Source organism: Hippoglossus hippoglossus, chromosome 10 (assembly GCF_009819705.1).
Source record: "Hippoglossus hippoglossus isolate fHipHip1 chromosome 10, fHipHip1.pri, whole genome shotgun sequence".
Classification (NCBI taxonomy): domain Eukaryota; kingdom Metazoa; phylum Chordata; class Actinopteri; order Pleuronectiformes; family Pleuronectidae; genus Hippoglossus; species Hippoglossus hippoglossus.
Window position 1 is genome coordinate 742,314 of NC_047160.1, and position 27,783 is coordinate 770,096.

A 27,783-nucleotide genomic window follows, 5' to 3' on the forward strand; every position below is an offset into this window, starting at 1 on the left:
GTTTTTAAATTTTTGTTCTGTTAAATCCAGTGCTTTTCATCAAAACATGTTAATTATTGAATCCTCACAAACACATTGAATCGAGTCCCATCTTCAAAAACCATCATATGCACATAATTGATCAATGTGCATATTATCAGATAACAGAGGGGACGTGGATTCAGAGCTGCAGTAAATCTGCTCTTTGTAGTGTTTAAACCCAGAACATCACTGTGACTAAGGGTGTCATTTCATTTAGCAGTTAGCATTAGCGCTATTTATAGATACTTCTATAAGGGACTTGAGTTCCTCTTCAGCACGGTACAGTAACTTCTGAGGCTTTTTAAAGCCTTTGTTGCTGTGTGCTGCTCAACTGTTTAGTGTATCATCTGCTATGCGATGTGTTTTCATCAAGAAAACACTTAAAACTACAGTCAGGTCAACACAAATCAGGGGTTGCTTATGAATTGTTAATCACTGATCCTGGTGTGTTTGTGCTGAGCTCAGACTTTTCTGTTTCAGCTGATCATTGACTGTTCTGACTAACACTGACCTCATTAACATCAATTGTTACTGTAGCTGACTGTATAAAGTCCAGTGCTGAGGGTTTATATTACGCAGTTGCTTCTTGCACAAATTCACAAGTATATACAAAATAGGTCACAATGTTTCATAGTGTCAAACAATGGAGGTGTCGGATAAAAACATTAAAATAATAAAAATGGCATTAAATTCTGTAATATTAACCCTACGTCTTTTAGTGTAAGGAATAATTTGAATATTTTTTTCACAAGTGTTGGAGAACATTGTACTTCTGCTGGGCCAGTGAGAATAATGCATTTTGCACCTTTGTATGTTTGAGAAAATGAAAAGAGAAAGTGTATGGTTTTTGGTTTGGTTTTGTATTTATATAGAGCTTTTCTAGTCTTGATGACCACTCAAAGCTCTTTACAGTACAGTTTTACATTCACACACACATTCATACAGTGCATCTATTAGCAGCACTTTGTTGTTCTATGAGGGGCAATTCGGGGTTCAGCATCTTGCCCAAGGACACTTCGGCATGCAGATGGGAAAGACTGGGGATCGAACTGCCGAGCTTCAGGTCGGAGGATGACCGCTCCAGCACCCTCCAGTATACAGGAAGAAAATATGGGGATGACATGCAGGGGATGGTATGGCCACTCAGTCACATCAGGAACCTACTTCATAGGATAATCGGGATTCATGCCTATGATATATGGCATAACCATTCAGATGCCAGGCTATCCTGAGAGTTACTTTTAACAGCATCACTAACAAATAAGAAAGTAGGGAGCTTGTTAGCCACACGTCACCAAAGTTGATCAGTAGAAAACACTTGCAGCTTCGTTTTCACTGCCTTCATGTAAAAGTCTATTTATATAATGCGTTCCAAAAATGAATTGTCTGTGGCAGGTTAAAGTAGAGAAACTTAGTTTTGAGTGACTATCATATTGTCAAGATCAGTTTGTTAGTATCCAGCAACAGAGCTAACACTCTGCATACTGGCAGCATGTGATGTCATTTAACAGTTGAGGTACCCAGAATTATACGCTTTTAAACAAGTCTGCCATATGAATCTGTTACCTGATACATTGACAGCTGTGTGACGACAGTGGAAGATAATGTTGGTGTTTCTACTGTTTAAGATTAGGGCCATCCACCTTCACACTGGGTCCCACAATGTCGTTTTCCTTACTTTTGTACAATGCAGCCATGAATAACGAATACTGCTAATGCATGTCTCAAAAAGAAAAATCTCAGTTACAGAATACTGTTAATTCACAAAGTGATCAATTTGTCTCCAACATTGACCAAATTATTTAAGACAAATAAAAAGGGGATTTGTTTTGTGCAACCTTGCAATAAACCATGTAAAAGCTCAAAAACTTCAGTCAGGTTTTATTTATTAAATACACAAAATGTCTTAGAATTTAGAACAAATTATCAGTCACATATACAGGTATTTCATATCAGCTTTTACAAGGTTCAAATGGAATCTGGTCATAGAGCAAATAAAGACGGTGCCACAGTTTTAAGTGCTTGGTCTAATCAAGAGCAGAAGTTATTTAAAAGTCATTTTATAACATATAATGTTTAAGACTGCTGACTGCTTCAGCAGAGTTGAGATTTCTCCCCTCAGTACATCCACAAGTAAGAAGTAGGCACATCTTTAATCACTGGAATTAAGAGAGCAGACAGGATGTGTTTCAGGTCTTATGTGTGTCAGGTCAGTCTGCTGTATGGAGGTAGTTTGGAGGGTCCCTCCTCTTCCTCAGCGGTGTACTGCTCAGTGGACTGAGGTGGAGAGTTAAAGAGCCTGTCATCACCTCCTGCTGCACATAGAGGAGAACTACATCACAGACTGACAGAAACAATTGCAGCAAAGATGGTTTCAAATCAAATTACCTTGCCAGGTACAAACCATCTCAGTGTCCCCAGGGTCGCACTGAGGGACCAGGGTCTCCTACAACATAGACACACACATTGTTAAGTCACAGAAAGGTCAGTTGGATTAAAAAAAGTTGCATCCTTGGCGATAAAAACCCAACAAAAATCATTGTTCTCAGAGCAGAACTTCTTTGTTTAACCAACAGCATGTCCTGAACAGAGGGATCTGTGTTATCCTGTCTTTGGATTACACAACCCAGGGTGACTGCAGTTCAACGTTTGACCTCTTCTTCAAACTGTAACCATCCAGTGTTGGTATGTACAGCTGCCCTAATGCTTATTTAGCATTACTTTTGAGTAGGGTTGAAAATAGATAGAAGTTCTTGCAGGTACAACTACCACAACCTTCAGTACTTCATATTCTCCTCCCACACCCGGCTTCATGCAACACTGAACATGTGCATTCAAATGCCTGTATGGTGTAGAAACAAATTAGACTTGGCATCATGTATACCAAACAAATCAATCACAAATATGTCGAATAATTCACGGAAGTCAGGTAGCTTGTTTGGTGTTCATGTCTTTGGAATGAGCAACTGAGCATTGTGAAACTTAACAACTTTGTCATTTCCCCCCCCAAAAACAGCACTTGATATCAACCAGTCAGCTGCAGCAGAAGTTGACGTTAGCCAGAAACAGAAACTCTTGTAACAGTTGTGAAAAGGCAGCAGAATTCCCTTCAGCACGGAACAAAAATCCACAGCACAGGTATGTTCTGGGGACAAACACACCGGAAGTATTTAGAAGCAATTTATGAGAAAGCAAACTGTTGATTATGTTGACCCAATGCAGGGCTGCACAATTAATTGTGTTAAATTGGATCTTGAATCACACCTACATACAATCTCATTTCTAATAGACAACAATTCTGCTACATTTTGATTAAGGGCTTCAGCTGCTCAAAACAAGTGCTCCTACTTTCTCCCTTAACCAATGACAACACAGTGTTACCCCATGTGATGCAGTGGAGCAGAAAACTAGCAATGAAATAAAGTGAATGAGAGATAAGCAGAGACAAATTTGTGTGGAAGACAAATTTAAAAATGAAATGAATCCATAAGAAGAGACCACTGAACAACAGTTACAACCAGATAACAAATCCCACTGCTTGTACAGATACAAATGGCCCTATTGATTCTGAGTGGATGTGAAGAAATTATAGAAAGCTCAAATGTGAAACTGTGAGAGTGAACAGTCAGGAAGGTCTATTAACAACACGTTACTGACTGAGTTGAAGAAAAGTGTTTTTTTGTCACAGCTTCTACCACAACGAAAAGTTCTCAGGATGAAATATAAAAACATTTTATCAAGTGATGTGTATTAATACAGGTTTTGTGAAATGCTAAGTCACACTTAATGAAAATTGAGCCACTTAATCATCATCACCTTTATCACAACAGATGTTTCCTATTACAAATGTGTTTGAAAAAGTATTTTTCGTTGAGTTCACACGTTTTACACACCCTTTTTCAAAACTGTTCACAGACCTCATACTGTACAAAGACCTAAAGTTCTATAGATTTAATAGTGCTAAACAAAAGGAACGTAGCTAAGTTGCATATTATATAATGCATTAGTGTTAATCTCTAATGCACATGTGTGAAGCTCTTAACGCAGCATCTGTCTTGATCCACCTATAATTGATCTTTGCAAACATGGATCAAAGAGATTAAAGGTCATAAATAGGACAAAAAAGTCAAATTCTTTACTGCAGAACACTTCACTGAAACCTATTCAATGTCCACGTGTCTAGTCTAGATGTTTACTGTAGGTCTTATGTCAAAGACAGTATGGACTATTGTTACGTTAGCCGAATGTGATTTATGCAGGGAAAGTCAAATCCAGTCAGTCTCCAGTATTATGTTGTCAGTCAGATAACACTAAACACTAAAACACTAAAGATAACACTACACACAAAAATCAAATGAATGATTAGAAAAGGTCTCTTTTTTACTGTATTTTAACAGAACATCTAAAACAGTGTAAAAGTGCAGGTGCAGATGCAGCAGGGTTACATCTCTGTAAAAACCATCTCAGGAGTAAAATATAAAGTTCATGCTGTGATATATTTTTGTGCATTCTTTGGCAAATACTATAATAATGTAAAAAATTGCAGTAAGTCCTAACTGAGCTGTATTTTGGAGTCTAACGTATAGTTCAGGGGGAAACTATTGAGTTTTTTAAAGGATCAACCATCTCATGTGTCATGTAAACCTTTATGAACATGACATCCAGCAGTTAAGTGACAGTAATTACCACATGTGAACTGCACTGCTACGGTGTTATTGATCAGGATGATATTGAGCATCGTCGATCGAACACGCAAAGTTTCAGGTAGCAAAATAGCGAGACGCATAGTTTGATGGTAAAGACATTATTCCGGTGAGTGGCATTAGAAACAACTGGTCTTAGAAGTTGTCAAAGACACTGAATTCCCTCAGATGACAATCTATATGTTTCATAGAGAGTATCCTGACTGGCTGCATCACCGCCTGGTATGCAAGCTGCACCGCCCTCAACCGTAAGGCTTTACAGAGGGTGGTGAAGTCTGCCCAGCACATCACCAGGACGGAGCTACCATCCATGGAGGACCTCTACACCCAGCGGTGTAGGAAGAAGGCCAACAGGATTATCACAGACCCCTATCACCCCAGCCATAAACTGTTCTGCCTGCTGCCGTCTGGCCGACAGTACTGCAGCATCCGGGCCCGCACCACCAGGCTCAGAGACAGTTTCATCCCCCAGGCCATAAGAATTTTAAACTCCTCCAATCTGTCATAATTCCACTAACTCTGCACCTTAGCATATTTGCACTATTGTTTTTTCTTTAGGTGTATATATATATATATTTAATTTTATTTTCTATTTAAAATGTTTGATATTCTATTTTATTCGATATTTTATTTGTTTGTAATATTCTGAGCATTGCTATAAGAGAGCCTGTGACCCAAGCATTTCATTGCCAGCGACTGCTTAATGTAATTGTTGTGCATATGACAATAAACTCTTGAATCTTGAATATACAGTGCATCTGGAAAGTATTCACAACGCTCCACTTTTTCCACATTTTGTTATGTTACAGCCTTATTCCAAAATTGATTCAATTCATTTTTTTCCTAAAAATTCGACACACAATAAGATCATTATATTAGACTATATCCCATTCATTCCCATTGTAAATCACTAGGTTAGGGTGTGATGTGCCCAGGTCAACGTTTAAAGCAGGAATGTTTAAAACAAGCAGGAATGAACAAAGAAGGCACTTCAAGTTTTCATGGTTTTAACGACAATGGACAAAAAAACGACACGTAAATGAATTATTCCTTATTCGCCCATAATGACAGTGAAAAAAGTTTGTTGAAAATGTTTGCTAATTTATTCAAAATAAAGAACGAAAATATAACATGTACATAAGTATTCACAGCCTTTGCTCAATACTTTGTTGAAGCACCTTTGGCAGCAATTACAGCCTCAAGTCTTTTTGAGTGTGATGCTACAAGCTTGGCACACCTATTTTTGGGCAGTTTCTCCCATTCTTCTTTGCAGGACCTCTCAAGCTCCATCAGGTTGGATGGGGAGTGTCGGTGCACAGCCATTTTCAGATCTCTCCAGAGATGTTCAATCGTGTTCAAGTCTGGGCTCTGGCTGGGCCACTCAAGGACATTCACAGAGTTGTCCTGAAGCCACTCCTTTGTTATCTTGGCTGTGTGCTTAGGGTCGTTGTCCTGTTGGAAGATGAACCTTCGCCCCAGTCTGAGGTCCAGAGCGCTCTGGAGCAGGTTTTCATCAAGGATGTCTCTGTACATTGCTGCATTCATCTTTCCCTCGATCCTGACTAGTCTCCCAGTTCCTGCCGCTGAAAAACATCCCCACAGCATTATGCTGCCACCACCATGCTTCACTGTAGGGATGGTATTGGCCAGGTGATGAGCGGTGCCTGGTTTCCTCCAGACATGACGCTTGGCATTCAGGCCAAAGAGTTCGATCTTTGTTTCATCAGACCAGAGAATTTTGTTTCTCATGGTCTGAGAGTCCTTCAGGTGCCTTTTGGCAAACTCCAGGCGGGCTGTCATGTGCCTTTTACTGAGGAGTGGCTTCCGTCTGGCCACTCTACCATACAGGCCTGATTGGTGGAGTGCTGCAGAGATGGTTGTCCTTCTGGAAGGTTCTCCTCTCTTCACAGTGCAACGCTGGAGCTCTGTCAGAGTGACCATCGGGTTCTTGGTCACCTCCCTGACTAAGACCCTTCTCCCCGATCGCTCAGTTTGGCCGGGCGGCCAGCTCTAGGAAGAGTCCTGGTGGTTCCAAACTTCTTCCATTGACGGAGGCCACTGTGCTCATTGGGACCTTCAATGCTGCAGACATTTTTCTGTACCCTTCCCCAGATCTGTGCCTCGATACAATCCTGTCTCGGAGGTCTACAGACAATTCCTTGGACTTCATGGCTTGGTTTGTGCTCTGACATGCACTGTCAACTGTGGGACCATATATAGACGGTGTGTGCCTTTCCAAATCCTGTCCAATCAACTGAATTGACCACAGGTGGACTCCAATCAAGTTGTAGAAACATCTCAAGGATGATCAGTGGATACAGGATGCACCACAGCTCAATTTTGAGTGTCATGGCAAAGGCTGTGAATACTTATGTACATGTGGTTTTTTCGTTTTTTATTTTTAATAAATTTGCAAAAATTTCCCCAAAACTTTTTTCACATTATCATTATGGGTTATTGTGTGTAGAATTTTGAGGAAAAAAATGAATTTAATCCATTTTGGAATAAGGCTGTAACATAACAAAATGTGGAAAAAGTGAAGCGCTGTGAATACTTTCCGGATGCACTGTATAATGTGATCGAGGGAGATAAGCAGATTCTGATCATTTATAAACAGCGCTACAGTAGTCAAACCTGCTAGTTATAGCAGGCCCTATGAGACAAATTGTGATTTGTGAATATGGGCTATACAAATAAAATTTGATTGATTGAATTTGATTGATTGATTATAAAAACATGTTTAAATTTGTCATTGTTTCTCAGAGAGAGAAACGGCCTCACTCTGGCGATGTTCTTCAAATAATAAAGTGCTGTTTTTGTGACACACTGGAAATCAGCATCCGAAATTAAAATCTGGGTAAAATGTCACTTCAAAATTTCTTGCCAGATCAGACCTATGGGCCAGACTAACGTATGTAGTAAAGACTTGATGAAACAGATATATTCATATATCAATATATAAAATAAGTATTTGAACAGGATAATGTCAGAAAGAAAGAATTCTGCTTATAATACCAAGGGCAATGAGGAGGTATAACGGGTTGTCTGATTGCCAAAGTATCCTTAGGGCACAGTGTGGCAGCAGTGTGTGAACGGTCAATCAATCAAATTTAATGTTTGCCCATATTTACAAATCACAATTTGTCTCATAGGACAAGGTGCAACAACCTCTGCCCTTAAGTAAAGAAAAACTACCCAAAAAACCCTATTAACATGGGGAAAAAAACACCTCAGAGAAGGCCACATGTGAGTGATCCCCAGGGGCGTAGCACAAGATTCTGGGCCATATACACAAGCAGTCTCTGTGAGCCCCCTTCTTCTCTCGATTCATGATGTCCCTCATGCATATTTTAATTAATTTTCTACAAACAACAGAGTCAACTTGTAAAGGTCACCTAAGTTCACTTGATGTACAGGAAATGTGTTAGGGAGGACAGATAAATCTGTGCCTTCTTGTCTACATGTTTTATAAGTTCTGTACATAGCCAAACTGTCAGAGGCATTAAAGTATAAGGATAAGGGAAGGGATCTCCGTATATATATTTGTTTATTGAATGTGTTATTGTGTATGTATTTGTTTCTTTAACATCAAAAGGTGATAAATGAGGGGAAGTGACGGCTCGGCAGGGGGGTTGTTTTTGTGTATGACCAGCCACGTTCGAGTCGACTGCGGTCCTGAAGACCTACATGGGATTACTTCCAAAAACGGGATTATTTGCCTGGGTGACACTTGCAAGGATTACCGCGAGGACTGAACTATTTTTCTGGGCGCTCAGAGGTGGTGAGGATAGCGTGGACCCATTTTTGGTATTGTTTGCGGCATCTCACCACGCCACACCTGCATACATTTTTGCTTTGGGACGTTGTCTGGGGATTCGGGGACTGTATGAACTTGGGGTTGGGGAAATATTGATGTATGGGATTTGTGTAAATTGTGTGGTTATGTTCACGTTTTCGGCTTTGTTTGCGGGCACACGTCCAGGGGGTACGTGTGTATGATTGGGTTGGCTGTCAATACAGACAATTGTATGCAACCTATCTGGGTTTATTTCGTTTATATATATATTATTTCATATGTGGTGGGGCCGATGACAAGGTTATCGGGCCCAGGCGGCGGCGCCCGTACACAGCGGGACAGGTCCGCCCGTGCTCCTTTTAAAATAGCGTAGTAACTTTCCCCTTTTTCCGAAACGAGGCGAATTGTTACAAACTGTACGAATGATTCTGTATTGTTTAGTCACTAATGTACAGTACATACCAAATTTTGTATAAGTAATAATGATCTGATATGCTTAATTAAATATGAAATCTCGCCACATTTCAATCCTCCTTTTTTGACTTATGTCTACAGTTACTTTACTATAGTTAAATGAGGTTTGTTTGAAGTATCATGCTAAAAAGAACATTATTTAACATTTATTCAAGTATTTCCTTAAGTATAAAACAAACCTTAAAAATACCATTTTGTTTTCAAACCCCTTACATTGAGAAAATTCAGATTCTATCAGACAACTGCAATTCTGCAATGCACAAACGTGGTGCAGCCGCAGCCAGTTTGACCCGCTGTAATAAACCGTGTTATTGTTGTTTAGACAATAACTGTCATCAGTTTTCTGCCCTCGGTTTGCCTTTTTTCTCTTTGCTTTTTTCTTTTATTTTCTGATTTACGGACTTTACGATTGCTTTCCCGACATATTGAACATCACTTCTCCAGCAGTCAGTCACTCACTTTGACTGTGTGCGGCAAGGACTAAATTATTTGTTTGTAGGGGTGACACGGGTGACTTAAGTAAGCCTCCACTATTTTTGGATACAAATTTCAGTCATCAATTTATTCAGCTAGCTTTAGCCATTTTCATTAAGTACTTTATTATTATTATTATTATTATTATTATTATTATTATTATTATACAGTATATATAAATATTTTTTTATCATTCAGGCTTTTCAAGGGCCCCCACTATGTAAAGTGCCTTGAGATAATTCATGATGTGGTTTGGCGTTATACACATAAAACTTAATTGAATTGCATGAGCAATGGGCAAGTTCAGGGCCTGTGTTCACTGGCAAATCACAATTTTGCTAGCATCACCTAGAATAAACCCAACCTAAGCACAGGGCAGTTGTTGACATGTAGCTGCACGGGTTGGGGAATAACGTTACCGACACAGATTTACCTTGCAGTCTCATTATGTAACTGAATTTGTTAGGTTTGAAATTAACATTTCAAACCTAATCTGCCCAGTCATAGAGACAGGGAAGACATGGCATTATGAAACATGAAGCAGGTCTAATTTAAGATTCTTTTCAATAACATTCATTGGGATTATGTTGTTCCCTACCAGTCCAGTTCTGGCATCATAGCAGCCACAGCAGGGCAGACTGCGGCAGCCCACGTAGGCAATGAGAGAGGAGAGACTCAGGCTGATGGTGCAGGTCAGCAGTATGGTGGCATTGGCCCCCTTCACCATCCGATGAAGCACAAAAGTCTGAAGAGACACACAAAGAATGTCAATGCAGCACATCCTATGTTAGAAAAAAAACTCAAAACCTAAACTTGTATTAAGTAGCTGTTGTACTGCACTTGTTAGAGTTCGCAGAGCAAATTGGAATTTTGACTGATGAAATTAAAATACTTTAAAAAATGTGTACACCTATCTAAAAAATAAAAATATAGTAATTCATTTCACTCCCCAAACCTAAACCTAGGAAAAACGTACATACTTCCTAAACAACATCATGAACCTCTCGAATGTCGCATGTTACTGACAAGAAACAGCATGAAAATCACATGTGTAACCAACATTTGCGATGCCTTTGTTCCATTTACGTTAATCAGTAAGCAAGCAGGTACGGTGCCATGAAGCTGAATGAATTCCTGAATAGAATGCAGCCATGAACCTCTGTATTATCTACATCAATGTTTAGGGTTGGTTTAAAGGAAAACGCCATCAATCATCTCCGCCAACAATGTCATTGACTACTATGCTGTTGACCCCAATCAGACCTATTATTAACATCCATCATGAGTGATTGAATCTCAATTAGTCATCGTAAACTACAGGTCTGAATGCACCCAAAAGCCTAAATGTGTCCTGAGATCCGTTCACTCAGACCACAATTGGAGGTGTGCAGGGATGTATGTGTCCAAATTTTTTTGACTGTGTGAATGTGAATGCATCCTGGAACACAAATGAGGTACTCCAACTACTTTTTTATTTGTCCTTAATCTCTCTGCTTTTCTCTTTCCATTTCACTGCCAGTTTTCTGATGGTCTGCATCACGTGGGGTAACACTGCATTGTCATTGGTTGAGGGAGAAAGTAGGAGTGCTTGTTTTGATGCAGCTGAAGTCTCTAATTAAAGCAGCGGAATTGTCATCATTTAGACATGAGATTGATTATGGGTGTGAAAAAAGCTCACAATTATACTACAATCAATTGTGCAATCCTACTGCTGTATATAGAATTGTTGAAACGTAGCAGCAGGGAATCGTTTTCACCCCTGTCTGTGTGTGTGAGCATCATAGGTCTCCTGTATATAACACACCACATAATATAGTTCTGTTCTTAGTTCTGCAGCGGAGAACTGTATGCTTTTTGCATAAATGTGCACAGTGAAAGTGGTATCTACCAATTTTATCCTGAATCCTGCCTGCCAAGGACAGTAACACCTTTATGGAGGTTTAACAGCCACCAACAGTGGTAGGACCGCTATCTAGGGGTGCTGATGGTGAATCTGACTGTGACAGATGGTCAGTGTGTTTGTGTTTGAGTAAGTGTGAGTGAGTGAGTGAGTGACAGCAAAGAAAATAGTGCTGTCCTGTTCTTTTCGATGCAATTATGGAAAGTTATTTACTGTGTGCCTCTGACCACGTCTCTGCTCTGACCACCTCTGTTTTGCTTTGGGTCCTGCCCTAGGTCCAAATCCCACTGGAGCAGGTGGTTTCAACTTGTAAAAGTAAACTGGTTTGCATGATTTATTTAGCAGCACTAAGTATTGCGTGGTCACCTGCACACACAAATTCTCTATCTGCACACAAAGCCCCCTCATAGGAGATGGCAGAATTGGCAGGCCATCAAGGGGGAAGAAGTTTTGGTAATTTTGTTTAAAAGGGGGTGGCGTCTCCCCTCAACCCACACACATTGCCTACTGATAATAATCATCACCTTTCTCTTAAGAGCAGTCTTTAAAAGCAGTCTTAAGAGCAGTCTTTAAAATCCAGATAACAAAGTCATAAAATCATCACATTTAAAAAGATTATGGGCCTCATTCAAGAACCTTTCCTCTGAAGAGATTTGTTCATAAATGCTACGTGCTACATAAATGCTTAGGACCATATTTTCGTATTTTTTATTTATTTTCAGGTACGAACAAAATGTACTAGTTTTACAGTCCTGTCAAATGTATTACATGAAATTAGTGAGTGTTTCACTAATTGATTGTATACTTTATAACTTTGAAGCAATTATAGGGATTTCCAAAAGGATATGGAACAACCCTATAGCTGGCTTGACATTTTTTGGAATAACAATTGTTAAATCGTCACCATGCAAGCTATTTTTAGATCAATTACTGAACATTCACCTTTTCACTTGGTGATTGATGTTGTGCTTAAAATCCCTGGCTCATGACACCTCTAGCCAACCCGTAGACAAGACAGGAGTTGTAAAAGCCTTAATGCACCTGGTGGCAAGCTGCATGCAGAAGAAGGCATGTCAAATTATTTTGGCATGCTGCCTGCTGCATATTATTATATATTATTAATATATATTACATAATATTGCAATGAACTAAAAGGTGTTCCATTGCCTGATCCATTCTGACATAAGTGTAACCTCATATGGTAATATTGGAGTGCTAATTATACTAATTTGCTATCCTCATGCCTGTTTGCTCAAATAGGCACAGGTGGCATTCATCATGTTTAAGTAATTTACACACTTTTCTGAAGTAAGAAACATTTTTTAAATTTGATGTGTCCTTATGGTACAAACAAGAGAATTTTACGATTTGGAATACAAAAATATTCTTACATGAGGCCCTTAAGTAGTTAACATTTCAAAAAGCCAACTACATTTTTTTTAAAATCCAAGTAAAATCAGGAAAGGCTCTCAGATTCAAGTAAGTCTTAAAGGCCCCATATTTTACACCTTTCTGGGATTTAATTTGAGGTATTGGTACCCCTAAGATGATATATCAGTGGTTTAAAGTCGAAAAAACTGCTGCAATGTGTATTTCCATGTCCTCTCTTCTGCCTCTCTGGTATGTTTGCAGCCATAGAAGACCAGCCATATATTTACAGACGGTTACAACAGGATGTTTCTAAACGGTAAGTTACAGCGTCCTCATGTTTGTTCAAGTTTTAGCAAGACAGTCGGCCAATGTAGGAGTAACATCCCGAGTTACAGTATGGAGTTTTACAACGGAGTTTCAATATGGAGTAATGTAGACTTTACTCCATAGTGAGCACACTGACACGGCACGTCAGAAGAAATAAAGCGTAATCGCTGGTCTCGAACAGTAACGTTCTTAGGAGGAATGTGCAGACACATTCTCTTCCTTGCATCCCTCCACGCTGCAGTGTTTCTTCAGTGTTGTTTGTTGTGTTTAGCCTGTGGTAGCTAACAAGCTGCTAGCTCAGCAACAAGTCTGCTTGGTGTCACGTTCGGTGTGGAGTGGAGGAGTGGTGGTGGATGTGATGGGGAGCGGGGGTGGTGGGTTCGGAGGCTGGACTGGTACTGGCTGGGTGGGGCTGAGAGACGAGTGTGATCCCGAATGACATCATACGGGGGAGGAAGTACAAAACGAGACATTTCGATAACATACTTCTTAGAATGGACTGAGTGAAAAAGTCAGCGGAGTGACTGTTTTCATACTTTGAGGGTCCCTACTGACCCCCTTCAAGTCATTACGGATAGTTAAAGCCCAGAAAATGATTTTTACACAATATGGGCCCTTTAAAAACAAAATAATGAATCAGCCCACTGGATTACTTTAGGCAAAGAGCCAGGGCCTTGACTGCAAATGCAATCTCCCCCTTTGTCTACACGCTTAAAAAGATATTGGGTATCATGCAGAGGAAGTCGTTTGTCGTGGTGCATCAACTTAAGCATATGTGTGATGGTTACCACTTGAGGACTGTCATGGTGGTGAAAGACGTCTTCATCCTCCTCTCCATAAGTGAGCGTCAGACAGGCATAACCAGAAATAAACAGCACAGCCACACAGGAGAGTCCTGCTGCTGCCACCATCACACTCACCTGCAGAGACAGGAGGACATGTTCAACCACACACACACACACACACACACACACACACACACACACACACACACACACACACACACACACACACACACACACACACACACACACACACACACACACACACACACACACACACACACACACACACACACACACACACACACACACAGAGAGAGAGAGAGAGAGAGAGAACCCCTTAAACTCCAAGGACCTGCGCATGAGAAAGACATACCACCCAATGTCCCATGTGTGACTTTTGTAGGGTGCATTCGGGTAATTTTGACTTCTGCGACTAATTCCGATATTAGTTTAACACTTTAGATCAACACATCATACCTTTCTGCAATCCTTAAGATGTTTGTTAACCACACCATAATAAATAATGGAGAGCTCTTACTCAGGAGACATGACACACCTTTTAGTGTTCTTAGGTGCCAAACATTCTGCCTCAATTTTATAATCTGGGACAGGTCATTTGTAATGTTACATGATATGTCCTTGTGTACTGTTTTTTGTTGTTTGTTACACAATGTACTGCTCTGCAGCTGCTGTAGCGCTTTGGCCTTAGAAAAATGTCCCCATGGGGACATGAGTATATTGGATTTGATTAATCTGATTTGGTAATCTGGGGTACTTGGCCTCGTCTCTGGCTGAGGGGGTAGAGTGGCCGTCCTCTAACCAGGTCAGTGGTTTGATCCCAGTCTTCCCCTTTCTTGGGCAAGATACTGAACCACAAATTGCCCATTCTCATAGATAAAAGAGCACAAGTGCTGCACTGTATGAATGTGTGTGTGAATGGGTAAATGTAAAACTGTACTGTAGCCTTTCGAGTGGTCATCAAGTCTAGAAAAGTGCTATATAAAAATACAGACGATTTACATGCTCACCTTGCTTTATGCATGCCATGCTCAATATAATCAATTTTTTTAAATGATTATGAAAAAATGAGACTATGAAAATGTATAAGAAAATGCATTATAGAAATGTCATTAATTCATACTAACATAAAATTAACTATAAAATAAATTGAAAACATTTAATTAAAGGTGTATCACATTAAAAAAAAATCTATCAACAGCAAATAACAGTAACAGATTTTTCATTCAGTAATTCAATTGGGGCCACTCGGGCTTGATAAAGTGGCACAGCTAAAAAATTAAATATAAATATAATAAATTAATGAATGAATTAAAACACATTCCAAACATCTTAATGCTAATGTTGTTGCTTGAATACATCAGACACATAATTTGATAACAATTAGGAACATTGTCTAATTTAATCTTTTCAACATCCTATGTCATTGTCATGCAATTCCAAGGTGAGCTTCTGATTGAGATTTAACCTGCCCCTTTTTATGACATCACCACCCGGAAGAAACGGATTTCAGTCACATGATGTCCATGCTAAACTATAGTAAAAGTCCTGTTGACACGTGCACACCACTAATGAGATAACAAAATATACTAAGGCTAAGGGTTATGCTTAATGTCTTTGTGGCATTAGAATTTGGGAGATAAGAAATACACGGTGTCTGTGCTGGGGCTCTTACTCTTCGGTCCATGAGGAGCCAAATAAACTTGAAAACCCCACTCTATCTAGAGATACTTACCAAAACGGAATTTTTCCTTTGTGAAGCAAACAGCGCCAAAACACCTGGAGAGGCCATGATCTGAAAGGCAGCGAAGTTTCCAGAGTAAACTTAACAGACAGGCAAAGGGAACTTTCTACAGTGTGAGCGACAGACGATTAACACGTGTGATGTCTGGAGATGTGGGAAAAAACAATTCAATGTGTGGCGTCATAGTTCCAGGAAGAAACGTGCCACCAGCGAAACAACGGAGGTGACAGCCGCAGGAGATAGTTACCTGTCGGCAAGAGTTTCTAACAAAGAGTCAGTATCTCACCAGTCCTCCCCACACCGGCGTCCTGGTGCCACTCAGCACAGTATCCTTGCGGAAAACAGCGTCCATAAAGCCGCAGACCATACAGAGACCTGCACAAGCCACCTGGAGGACACCGAGGCCGAGCACGCTCTTCTGGTTCAAATTAAAGTACCTGTACCGGTCCATCTCCGGGTTTTTATCAGCCTGTTAATAGTCCGCCCAAGCCAACTCTGACCGCGGGGATTTCTGTTGTGCTTCCTACCTGTAGTAAACTTTAACACCGTCCCACTTCAGTGTATAATACTAACTTCAGTGTAACATGGCGCTCGCCATAGGTTTGTGCCCTCTCGGGGTCAAATACGGTCCCGGTATTGACAGTTCTGTGCAAAATAACATTTGTAGTTTGATTCCGGTATTTCTTAGGCGCTGTGTTGTGCGCTACAGCTGCTTCCACCGCTTCAGTTTATCATTAACCTGCTGAGGGCTGCAGGGGCCCACACACCTGGGACTTTGTTACCCACCGTTTAGACTGTCAGGCGGTTGGCCCCGCCCCCTTCTCCTGCTGATGACAGGACAGAACCCACCCCACCCCTCAACCAAATGATTTGTGTCAAATAATTGTGATGTATGTATAAGTTGTACAAGGGTAACATTGCATACATAGTAAAGGTTTTCATGTGAATCTAATCTAACATTCTCACATTTAATTAAAAAAAGGTTCTAATAAGTAGTTCCCCTTTGTATCTCTGGGTGTATGAAACATAAATAAATGAAATATGATAGCTCCTAAGGTTTTAGAATTACTTAATACATTTGCATTAATAGCATTCTCTAGCATATTCTTTCTCTGCCAGCACTTAATTTTGATCCTAAAATATCAATATATTTGCAAATTAAAGTTCACCACCCATAAAATATGAGAGTACTTATACTGCTACTTCAAACCACACTTACGTCTTTAGTCATTAACCCAATACTTAAAATACCGATAGCATAATGAATAACTACAACACTTTAATATATAAATACTACAGTATTCCGATTGCAGCAATGTACAAATACTGAAAAACTAGAATTGCACTCAGTAGAGCGCATACTTCCATCAAGGCCCAACACTCCCCTTCAATTAAAATAAACCTTGTAGCCAAGGCGACTTTATGTTTCTGTCACACATTGGTGGTAAGTTTCTAGCCCTATTTATTTCTTTGTTTCCATACTGTGGCTGAAAAAAGCATACAACTTTATCAATTAAGTAGATACCGATTTTTATTTAGATCTGCACAAAATCACAATTACTAATATGTCTGAATATTTTCATTAAGATTCACACATAAATATTACCTCCATAAGGGAGGTTCAGTGTTCACCCCAGTGCATTTGCTAGTTGCTTGTTTGTATGCAAGATTAGGGAAAAACTGCTGAAGGGCTTACTTTCACCTATTTTTCATAGAACAAATCATAGAAAAAATTGCATATTTGACTGTGTGTTTGCAAGTCTTTGCAGTTTGGTGCAGCTTGATTGATTTTAAGGGGACTATTTGGCCTCGGCGAAGGTATGCACAGACAAAAACCTAACCTCTTTGGCAGAGTAAAAAACAAACATGAAAACATAACCTCCTTTGGGGAGGTAAGTATTGTCATTATAGAAAAAATTAGGTATGCAGATAGACTTTCTTTATCTTGGACTTTATTTTGAAGCGTCTTAACAGACAATTGGGTTAGAAAAGTGGAAGAGGCTAACATACAGTATATAATGTACTACTGCCACATAATACATAACCAATTTCAGATATTATAAATAGTTACCTTAATATATACTGTATATAACATAAGCATTGTGTAAGCCTAAGTGTATATGCCTTCAAAGTGATAGTTTTTAAATGTACAGCACTGTGCAAATGTTTTAGGCACTTTAAAAAAAAAAATACAGCAAAGTATTTACCTACATAAATAAAGCCATGCATCGAATTTATCATTTAACTTCATGTGTGTGCAGTAAAAAGAAAAACCTGAATCAAATCAACATTTGGTGTGACCACCTTTTATCTTTACACCAACATCTGCGGGGACCAGACCGGACCATCTGCTGCAGGACTCCTTATCTTTTTTTGTCTCTGAACATGGTTCTGTATGACTGTGTTTGGGCTTGTTGTGATGCTGTACAAGGAATCTGACAAAACCAAACACCTCCTGATGGGACTGATGGCGGAGAAGAATTTACACCTAAAGTGTCTAAAACTTTTGCACAGTTTTGTCTGCATGGGGCCAGCTGAATAAATTCAAATCTGTAAGCATAAATATAGTTTATAAATACTACATCATATAAACAGTGTTTATGACAGAGTTATGTGAAGATAGGGAAAACTGAAAGAAATTAATTTGTCATACCCTGAATTTACAATCACCAATCATTAGCAGGTAAATCATTCCTATATGTGTAATATGTGATGAAGAGGACAGTAAAAAAAGGGCATATCAGCACATCCAGCTACTGAATGTAATATGTCATATTACAATTTTTTTTTGCATAGTTCGTGTGTCACTCTGGACCTCCAAGGCCTCCGATCATACCGAATTGCTAAAGCAGTATTCCAAATAAATACAACTTACAAAAGCATAGTATCTCGTCAAATATCTACAGAGTGGGTTGCAGCTGCACAGGATATCAAGTGCCATAAATCTCCAGGAGTCTTGTAAGGTTTTAGCACACACACCATTTTCCAGAGGTATTCGTCTGCATTCTCATTGGCCAGTGGCAGCAACCTGTCTCTGCTGAAACACTTCCAATTGCTGCTTGTACCAATCAGGAGCCTCTGGACCATTCGTCCCAGTCAGCCCATGATCATAGCCATAAGCAACAGTTAACTCCTCGTCTTTCTGCACAGCCCTCAATGTTCGGATGCACTTGATTGGCCCAAAACGGGGATGGACAAACCTGCACAGAAGACATAACAAATCATCATGCAGTTCCGACTAAATAAGAATAAAAAGAAAGAAAGAAGTAGATTGTTGAAAAAAAGAAAATGGAAGAGAAGTCCCCTTATGAAACCAGATTTGAATTCACTAAGTATGGATTTCAATTTGGATCTGCACCAAATTGCAAACACTCATGAATATCAGTCCCCAAAAGATCAAGATTTATGACTTATTCTGATGTAGAGGTGTTCTATCATGACAGTTATAAAGAAACTGGATGTTTTTTTTCAGATGCTTGATGATACAGTAGATCAGACATGTCAAACTCAAGTGGCCCGAAGTACAATTATATTCGGCCAGCGATAAAATATCATGTCTATCTTAACTGGCCCGCCGGTAAATAGGACACACTTTTTTTGTGAAAAATAAAGCTCCATAGGCCTTGCCACGGTGCGCAATGCACACGGAGCTAGCCAGCACTCCTCTCCACTCGCCGAGTGAGAGCCAGGCGGCGTGCACGGGCTACATAGGCCGAGTCATGGTGCGCAATGCCCAGCTAGACGCACACGGAGTGAGCGCCCCTCCACACCTGCCGAGTATTTGATGTTAATACATTTTTTTCCCACCGTTCCAGAGATCCCAGTGCCTGCCCCGTCAAGTTCACCCACACGCTTTTCTCTGTGATGAAGATGAACAAAAACTCACACAGGAGTAGTCTTACTGATGCACACCTTCATTCCATCTTGAGGGTTTCCACAGCACAGAACCTAACTCCAAACATTAATGAACTGGCAGCCAAGAAAAGATGCCAAACATCTGGCTCTGGCACATGTACATAAAAGAAGAATGTAAATATGTTTTCTTTTTGCACTTTATTCAATATCCTGTCTATCCCGTTTAATAAATGTTGACCCTATTTGGCCCTCGACATAGTCCCAGTTTTTAATTTTGGCCCTCTCTGTGATTGAGTTTGACACCACTGCACTAGATGGTTGCAGCCAAACAACAACAATAAAAATGTTGTTTATTAATTTATAACTTGAGGTATCACCCAGCGGTTAGATTGGGGCTTTCAACCATTGTGGTTTCAGTTTATATACATTTTCACACATTTCCAGATTCATATGAGGTCACTGTGACCTGACCACTAAAATCTACTCGAAAGTGGCAAGTGACAAATTATCAAAATTTAAAGAAATGGTAAACATGATATTTCATGCTCAATAGGCCAAAAACATGTTTTGAGAGGCCACCGTGAACGTGACCTTGACCTTTGACCACCCAGATCGAATCACGCAAGTCTAAAGCCGTTTTCAGACATGCAGTAAAATTGGCTAAAAGTCTCTGAGTCCCAGGCTCCGGATAAAATCTCCCTTTTTTCCTGCCAGCCCCTTATTTAAAACTCTAAAAAAATATGAATGAGGCCATGACAGAATACAGTATGATATTGCCCAGGGGATTCAACTTGAGCAGGTGGGCACGTTGATGATGTTACTGCAAATACAGAACACCGAAGATGTCAACTTGGAAATACAACGTGATCTGAGAGCTTTCTGCAATAAGGACCAAAGCTGGTGTTGATGTGCTGTAAACAAAAACATGTGATCTCTGGAATTAAATTCAAATGCCATGTTCTTGCCAGAACAGCATGCTCTGGCCAGACACCACCTCTCTAAATGCTTGGTAGATTTTCCTGTTGATGTGAATCCATCAGACTCTCAGAATCTCTTGCTTCGTTATTCATATGTCAAAAGCAAAGTCTGAACAATGTCCACACCCTATTGTCCGGACATTTTCTGGAGTCATTTCAACAGCTTGTGTGATCTTTTGTGCCAAATTTGAAACGATTCTCTCAAGGGGTTCTTAAGACTGTTAAGCTGTTGTCCATCCACGATTAACCAGGCTGTTTTTTACAGTCAATATTTTTCTTAAAATTAAACAGAATTTGCTTTATTATTGTTCACTTGTGTGCCACTTATAAGTTTGAAAGATACACTTAACTGGTGACTTGGGTCCGTAGATTGTGTCACAACTTTTCAAAATAGAAGCTGTTTTAGCTCAATATAAATCATCAGAGCAACAAAACAAATGTTGTGCTTTTACTTTGTACTTGCTAAAGAGGAAGTGATTCTATGGATGTTGTTGCCATGACATACATCAGCAACCACAACACCTGTGAATGTCTGTCAGTCCATTATGGTGAAAAAAACCCTAAAAAATCTGCACTCCCTCAGACCATCAAGAATGCCCATGCCAAGTGTGAAGTCAATTTGCAACATATGTATTCCACAAACAGATATTTGTGGAATTAGTTCAACCACTAAAATATGATCAGTTCATCTTTGAGTCCAAATAAACATTTGTACCAAAAAATGTATTTCGTAAGGTCACAGTGACCTTGACCACCAAATTCTAATTAGCATTAAACATTTGTAATAAATTTGAAGAAATTCCCTCAAGGCCCTCTGGAGATATGATGTTTGTTGGTATTTAAGACGAGATGATTAAATAAATATAAATGACAATTTTTACATTTTTATTTTTGATAAATTCATTATTATTTGAACCAAGTAATCAAAAAGAATCATTTGATTAATCAATAAAAAAAATATCACTAGGTGCAGTCCTAAGTAACGTGTTCAATTTTAGAAAAGTATTTTACAATGTTGTATTTTAAACGTTATGATCCTTAAACTGTTTTAATTGTTTTATATTGTTTGTTCTCAATTTGATATCTTTTGTTTTGTAAAACACTTTGTAAATGTATTTAATAATATTATTATTATTGATATGGCACCTTTCAAGATAACAAAAATTAAAATAATAATAATAACAAAAAATTTCAAACATTTGAATTGTATTTTGAAAACGTGTAGACTCACGGGTCATATTTGCAGTTAGGGGTGAAGGAGTGGTTTGCCTTGTGACCCAGAGAGGCACAGTATCTCTCCGTCTGGTCAAGTGGCTGAGGAACATCGATCACAGTGTCCTCGTCCAGTGAGATGGTGTTTCCATTCAGGGCCCAGTCTCTGCTGTCGACCTGAGGAGTCCATGTTGTCAACAAAGACAGACATTTGGTTTAATTAGTAGAAATACTGAAAAAATAACCTAAGAAAACTAAGGATATGAATGGCACTAACAAGAGCCCTATCTTGCAATGTTAAAGAAAGTAAAAAGAAAATATCCTGTTTCCCCAACCTGATCTGCAGCAAAGTTGACTGGTTTCTTCCCTGACCCATACCAGATCCTTCTACCAAGCTTTGTGATAATCTTTCCACTAGTTGTTAGTGTAATCTTGTATACAACAAACAGACAGGGGTAAAAACATGACCTCTTTGGCAGAGGTAATACATATTTCAACTGATAACTCATTATTTTTTAGCTATTTCAACATCTTTGCTTGTCAGTGAACTAGTAAATTTACATTGATTCAATAAAGGGATATTTTTGCTTAAGATGTACAAACTGTAATTAGCTTTTCTTTTTTACATTAGTTCAGCTAATCCACAATCTTTCCATGTAAAGATATTTCTTCACTTGCTCTGTGTGTCATACCTCAGAGTGTGTAATGCGTACTCCGTTATAAAAAGCCATCACAGTGTCCGTTTTGGCATCTTTCTTGGCAAACAAGCCCTGTCCTGCTCCTTTAATCATTGAGTCTGCCACAAACACCCTGACAAGCGGAAACCACATGGTGACAATAAGAAGAACAGTCCTCAAATGTCCACAGTAATTATCAGGACAAGCGCATGTATAAAGCAGACCTACCTTTTGCTTTCATATGGGTCAGGAAGCAGAGTGTGAGTGGCAATACAGGTGGATGTGGACCTGTCATACGAGTACACAGGACCTTAAAAACAGGGGGTTATCAGATTAACGTCGTTTCCATAAACACCTCCCTCCATTGAATAAAATATACATAAGCCAGAGCAATAGAGGACAACTTGACAGATATTACAATGTGACTCACCCATATTCCAGCACATCTGATTACTACAAGTTTAACACCATGATGTTACTATTAACATCCTAAATATAGAAACATCATGATATAGTACTGGCAACCATTTAGAAAATCCATTAATCATAAGTAACGTTTTAAGTAAAAATAAACCTGGAATGTAATGGTTTCAGACTCTGAAATGTTTGGATTTACATCACAGTAAAGTGAACACCTGAGGTTTTATACTGTTTATAAAACATTTTAAAAATGTTCTTTACATTAAATTACATTTTATTTAGCTGATGCCTTTATCCAAAGCAACTTACAATAAGTGCATTCAATCATGAGGGTACTAACCCAGAACAGCAAGAATCATGTAAGTACATTAGCTTCTACAAAGTGCTACATGTAAGAACAATATATAAGTGCAAATAAACCTAATTGTTTATTTATTTTTTGACGATGGTTGTTAGACCATCATCTTCTTTACCAAGGTGTAGTCGGACGAGATGTGTTTTTAGCCTGTGGTGGAAGATGTGTAGACTTTCTGCTGTCCTGATGTCAATGGGGAGCTTGTTCCACCATTTGTGAGCCAGGACAGCAGGAAAGAAAGGGAAGAAGAAAGACAGGTCTGTAGTTGTTTACTTCAGACAGGTTGAGGGTGGGTTTCTTGAGGAGAGGGTTCACGCTTTCCTCTTTAAGAGAGTTAGGGAAACAGCCAGTTGACAGGGAAGTGTTAATAAGATTGGTAAGAAAAGGAAGAAGGTCAGGATCAATAGACTGGAGAATATGAGAGGGGATGGGTCAAGGGGGCAGGTGGTTGGGCAGGCGGAAGTTACCAGGGTAAGAACTTGATTGGAAGACAGGGGGGTGAAAGAGGAAAGAGAAGGGGATGACGATGTGGTTGATGGAAAGGTACTTTCAGTAAGTGGGTTGGAGAATGAGGAGCGTATGTCATCTATCTTTTTTGTAAAGTAATTTAATTCAAATTCAAAACAACTTTATTTGTCCCAGGAGGGAAATTAAAATATTCTGCTGCTTGAAAAACCAAAGATCAATTGAGAAAATAATTGGCTGATGAATCGATAGGATGGCTTAGTCGTTCTCTCTCCTGCCTCTGGCCAAAAAATATATTAAATGACATCTTCATCAGAAATATAGATTCCAATGGGTAGAGTATGTGGCTAAAGCATCTGGACAAAGCAGGTCATAAAGATGATATGTGCACTGACTGTTTGGTGGGACTTCAAAGCATGGCTTTCCACTCTCACTGGAGATCAGACTGGCAAGGCGAGCCTCAATGAGCTCGCCGTCCACAAAGCTTCCAAAGAGAGCTGTGTGTCCATCTGGGTAGATGTATGCTACAGATTCACCGGTCATCTCCCCCTCCTCATTCACCTTCCCAACCACACAGCCCCCATCCTGGAAACACCACAGTAAACATCAACACACATTCATGTAACCATAAACAGAATTTGATAGTGAAAAGTGAGCTCACTCACAGGGTAGTAGACCCAGCACTCCCCACAGCGGTTGTTGTCTTTATACTGGCCCTTGAAGACCAGACATCCCTCTCCATCAAACTCCTGAGCAAGCCCATTGAGCTCGCCATCCACATACGTTCCATTGAGAACACCGCCATCTTCATACGTGTACACCCCGTGGCCCTGGAGAGCATCATCTACATAGAAACCCTCCAGGGTACTGTGTGGAGGGGGAAGAAAGAAAATGAACCTTCTATTCCATCACCTAAAAGGCAATGATGATCAGATATGTATGATATGTTACACGTGGCATCTATTGCACTTCTGTCCGTCCTGGGAGAGGGATCCCTCACATGTGGCTCTCTCTGAGGTTTCTACCTTCTTTTTACCCTGTTAAAAGGGTTTTTAGTAGTTTTTCTTACTCTTGTTGAGGGTTAAGGGCAGAGGATGCCACACCTTGTTAAATGAGACAAATTGTGATTTGTGAATATGGGGTATACAAATAATGTTTTATTGATTGATTGATTTGTAGGATTACCCTTTGTGGATAAAAGACAAAAATATTACAAATATTGCCCATTTATATACAACTTTGTAGAACAAGGTAGGTGGAGTTCAAAGTTTAACAAAAGTTGTAATGACGCGAGAAAAAAAGCATTGGTTCAAGAGAAATTAAGATTAAAATGAGACAAGGGGACTGTAACATCACAGTGACAAGTACTAAGCTGTGGTTTGTGACTGCAGGCTCTGTCATCTCTGCTTCCCCTTATTTGGCAAAATGATGATTGATGAGAATGTAGTTGTTGTTTAGGTAGATATACACTCAGTGAGCTTATTCCACTAAACAGCCTCAGTCCTTCATGAGAAAGATTCCACAAGATGTTGGAGAGATGCCGTTCCATGTTGACATGACTGCAGCACATAATGTCTCCAGATTTGTCAGCTACACTTTCATGCTGCCAATCCCCTGTTCTACCACATCCCAAAGGTTCTGCTGGTATTCATGTGGTGACTGGGGAGGTCACTGAAGTTCACTGAACTGATTAACATGTTCATAAAACCAGTTTGAGATGACCTTTACTTTGTAACATGGTGCATTATTCTGCTGGAAGTAGCTATAAGAAGACAGTAAACTGTGGCCATAAATTGATGAACATGATAGGCAACAATACTCTTGTATTTGCAGCATTGCACTGCCACCACATGATTGGCTGATTGGTTAATTATTGAATACACAGGGTTCCTAATAATGCCCTCAGTGGGTTAACTTCTCCACTTCTGATAAAATGGGGTGTACAAGAGCTTTCCTCAGCTTCTGTGGAAAGCATGTGTGGCTCTAGGTGCCTGCCGGGTGGAGCTTTGTGGCACTGCTTCGGTTTGCAGTGGTATTAGCATGATACCAAAAGAGCACTGAGGTTCACTCAGTTCACAATAAACTGGGGGTGTAACAGTACACAAAAATCACGGTTTGGTACGTACCTCGGTTTTGAGGTCACGGTTCGGCACATTTTTGGTACAGTAGAAACAAGGAAATTAACTGAATTTGTATTTCTTGCTATTCAACCCTGGATAACTATGGCTGTGTCTTTCTTACCTAAGTTATTTTTACAAAGTAAAATAACAGAATAAACACTCATAAATTAATAAAGAAAAATAGTAAAATAAATATCCATTAAGGTACAGCATGTAAAAAAATAACTGGACTTAAACTGCACTGTTATTCTATTGGATGTTTATCAATATCAAATATATGCATTTTCATTTGGTGGACCTGCTGGTACTTACAATGTCTCCGCCGTGGAAAACACTTGGGACAGAGCTTTATAAAGGGCTGGTGTGACTTGTTGGCAAACATGTGGACGAGAGGGAACTTTGTAACGGGGATAGATTACTTTCAGTGTGTGTATGAACTAGGGATGCACTATATGGAGTTTTCCGTCCGATACCGATAACTACATGCTTCACATGGCCGATACCGACAATCATTTATTATTATTATTTTTTTTTAAAGGTCCATAGCCTGTAGTTTATGCACACCTGGGGCCAAAATTGCTAAATATAGTGAGAAAATAGGGATGAATTCATATTCCATTGTTAACACAACAAAAACAGTTATGGCTCAGTTCAAGAGAGTGTACCTTTAGTACATCAGAAAACTTGGTGGAGGAGGAAAATTTCTCCTTCAAAAGAATTTAAATTAATTATTTTGACATCTCAAATAAGACATGTAAATGTATTAAAATAGTAATTGAGATAAAATACTGAGCTGCAAAGCTAGTAGCCAGCAGCTTTAAGTTGAAGAGTTTGTAAGTTTATGTTTTCACCTGGTTAATTTAATAAAGATGATGAAATAACCAGTACCGTCTTTGTTGATGACGGACTCTACGGGTGACTTATGAGATTGGTAGTGTTAAAGTTTCCCCCCTCTCGGAACCTTTGCACATTAGTTGCAAATTACAATCCTACAGTCGCTCTCGCAAAGTGTGAAAAACTTCCACAACGGCAACGCAGTTTTCCGTTCCGACGTAAACACATCACGCTGGTATGGACAGGCACGGAAGAATGACGTCATCAGCGCGACCAGTCGCGTTTGAACCCTGCATTCTCAACAACAGAGAACGGTCGCATGTCGCTCGTTATTGCTTTGACACGGTCTGAATTATTTGCAAGCAGCAGCTTTAATGCAGCGTGGAGCTGGGTTTAAGCGGAACTCGTGTTCTCCCTCGGGTGTTGCCGTTGCCAACGAGTCGGCATGTTCGATGCGCTAGCAGCTAGGCAGCTGTAGCGCATTGTCGGCTGTTGTAGGATTCACTTGTCTTTGTCCGTCGTCATTATAGTGACTGAAACTGAAGTGTTCCCACACAGCAGACTTAAACGACGAGGGACGGTCTTCACACTCCTGTTTGTCTGCGGTCGTTATGATCACGAGCGACAGCATATCCGGTCATTCGCTAAAGTTGTCCCTCGTAATTTGAGACACATAAAATAAGTTCCGCACGTGGACTCGCTGCATTCGTTCGGTAAACGTGCGTCCCTAACCGAACGGCTAGTACCGGGAATTTTCGGTTCGGATACATGTACCACTACACCCCTACAATATACCATTTCAACAAATGAGTCTGGCTGCCTTTCATATATTGTCAACAGTCATAATGTCCACTGTGCTTTATAATTTCCCCATGATATGGACCTGTGATTTGAACTGTGAGTTATTTGGCTCAGTTGTCTGGAAGAAAACAAGTCTCCACTGAGCTTCAGTCACTGTCCGCAAACATGCCTGGTTATGCATTTATTCATGATAAATATCTTATCATTTTCTATCAGGGATCTTGATTCTATGTCACAGTTTTGCAGAACATGATTTATGAGTGATCAAGATTTACATTTGTTCTTATCTTTATGGTACCTTCCATCAAAGAAGAAGAACTTGCCCATTCCATTCTTCTCTCCATGGGTGAAGTGGCCCTCAAAACGATCACTGGATGAGTAGGTCAGAGTGCAGAAACCATGGAGCTGATCATCGTCATCCAATGGACCTGCACATATACACTTAAAGTTAAGT

At 39.7% G+C, this 27,783-nt stretch overlaps 2 protein-coding genes and 1 long non-coding RNA gene across 9 annotated transcripts in view; 1 reads left to right on the forward strand and 2 right to left on the reverse strand.

The window, feature by feature from the left end:
• On the forward strand, window positions 1–3,166 carry LOC117769714. 2 transcript variants are annotated; one of them, XR_004615278.1, is made up of 3 exons: window positions 1–864; window positions 1,116–2,899; window positions 3,155–3,166. It is a non-coding gene; the product is annotated as an uncharacterized LOC117769714 (long non-coding RNA). The 2 variants fall into 2 exon arrangements; XR_004615277.1 differs by lacking the exon at window positions 3,155–3,166 and having other exon boundaries at window positions 1,116–3,021.
• Window positions 2,189–16,471, reverse strand: zgc:113425 (uncharacterized protein LOC541425 homolog). 4 transcript variants are annotated; one of them, XM_034598824.1, is made up of 6 exons: window positions 15,900–16,465; window positions 15,605–15,664; window positions 13,855–13,986; window positions 10,067–10,213; window positions 2,410–2,467; window positions 2,189–2,333 (listed from the first exon to the last, which is right to left on the reverse strand). In XM_034598824.1, the coding sequence occupies exons 1-6, from the start codon at window positions 16,062–16,064 to the stop codon at window positions 2,227–2,229; spliced, it is 669 nt and encodes a 222-aa protein (XP_034454715.1). In that variant the 5' UTR covers window positions 16,065–16,465; the 3' UTR covers window positions 2,189–2,226. The 4 variants fall into 4 exon arrangements, with proteins under 4 accessions (XP_034454715.1, XP_034454714.1, XP_034454713.1 ...); XM_034598823.1 differs by having other exon boundaries at window positions 2,195–2,336; window positions 15,900–16,460; XM_034598822.1 differs by having other exon boundaries at window positions 2,203–2,353.
• Window positions 3,286–27,783, reverse strand: part of setd7 (SET domain containing 7, histone lysine methyltransferase) — a 25,328-nt gene continuing 830 nt past the window's right edge. For 2 of the 3 annotated variants that reach the window (XR_004615272.1, XR_004615273.1), the window contains 9 exons: window positions 27,628–27,757; window positions 24,240–24,441; window positions 23,970–24,159; window positions 22,563–22,644; window positions 22,350–22,467; window positions 21,677–21,834; window positions 18,450–18,813; window positions 16,824–16,827; window positions 3,286–3,296 (listed from right to left, as the gene is read on the reverse strand). Coding sequence is in view for 1 of the 3 variants with exons in the window: in XM_034598810.1 (XP_034454701.1) it covers window positions 18,621–18,813; window positions 21,677–21,834; window positions 22,350–22,467; window positions 22,563–22,644; window positions 23,970–24,159; window positions 24,240–24,441; window positions 27,628–27,757 (1,073 nt within the window). In the remaining 2 variants the exon portion in view is untranslated. Of the gene's footprint in view, window positions 3,297–16,823; window positions 16,828–17,548; window positions 18,814–21,676; window positions 21,835–22,349; window positions 22,468–22,562; window positions 22,645–23,969; window positions 24,160–24,239; window positions 24,442–27,627; window positions 27,758–27,783 lie in introns of those variants that run through there. The other variant, XM_034598810.1, reaches the window with a different exon arrangement.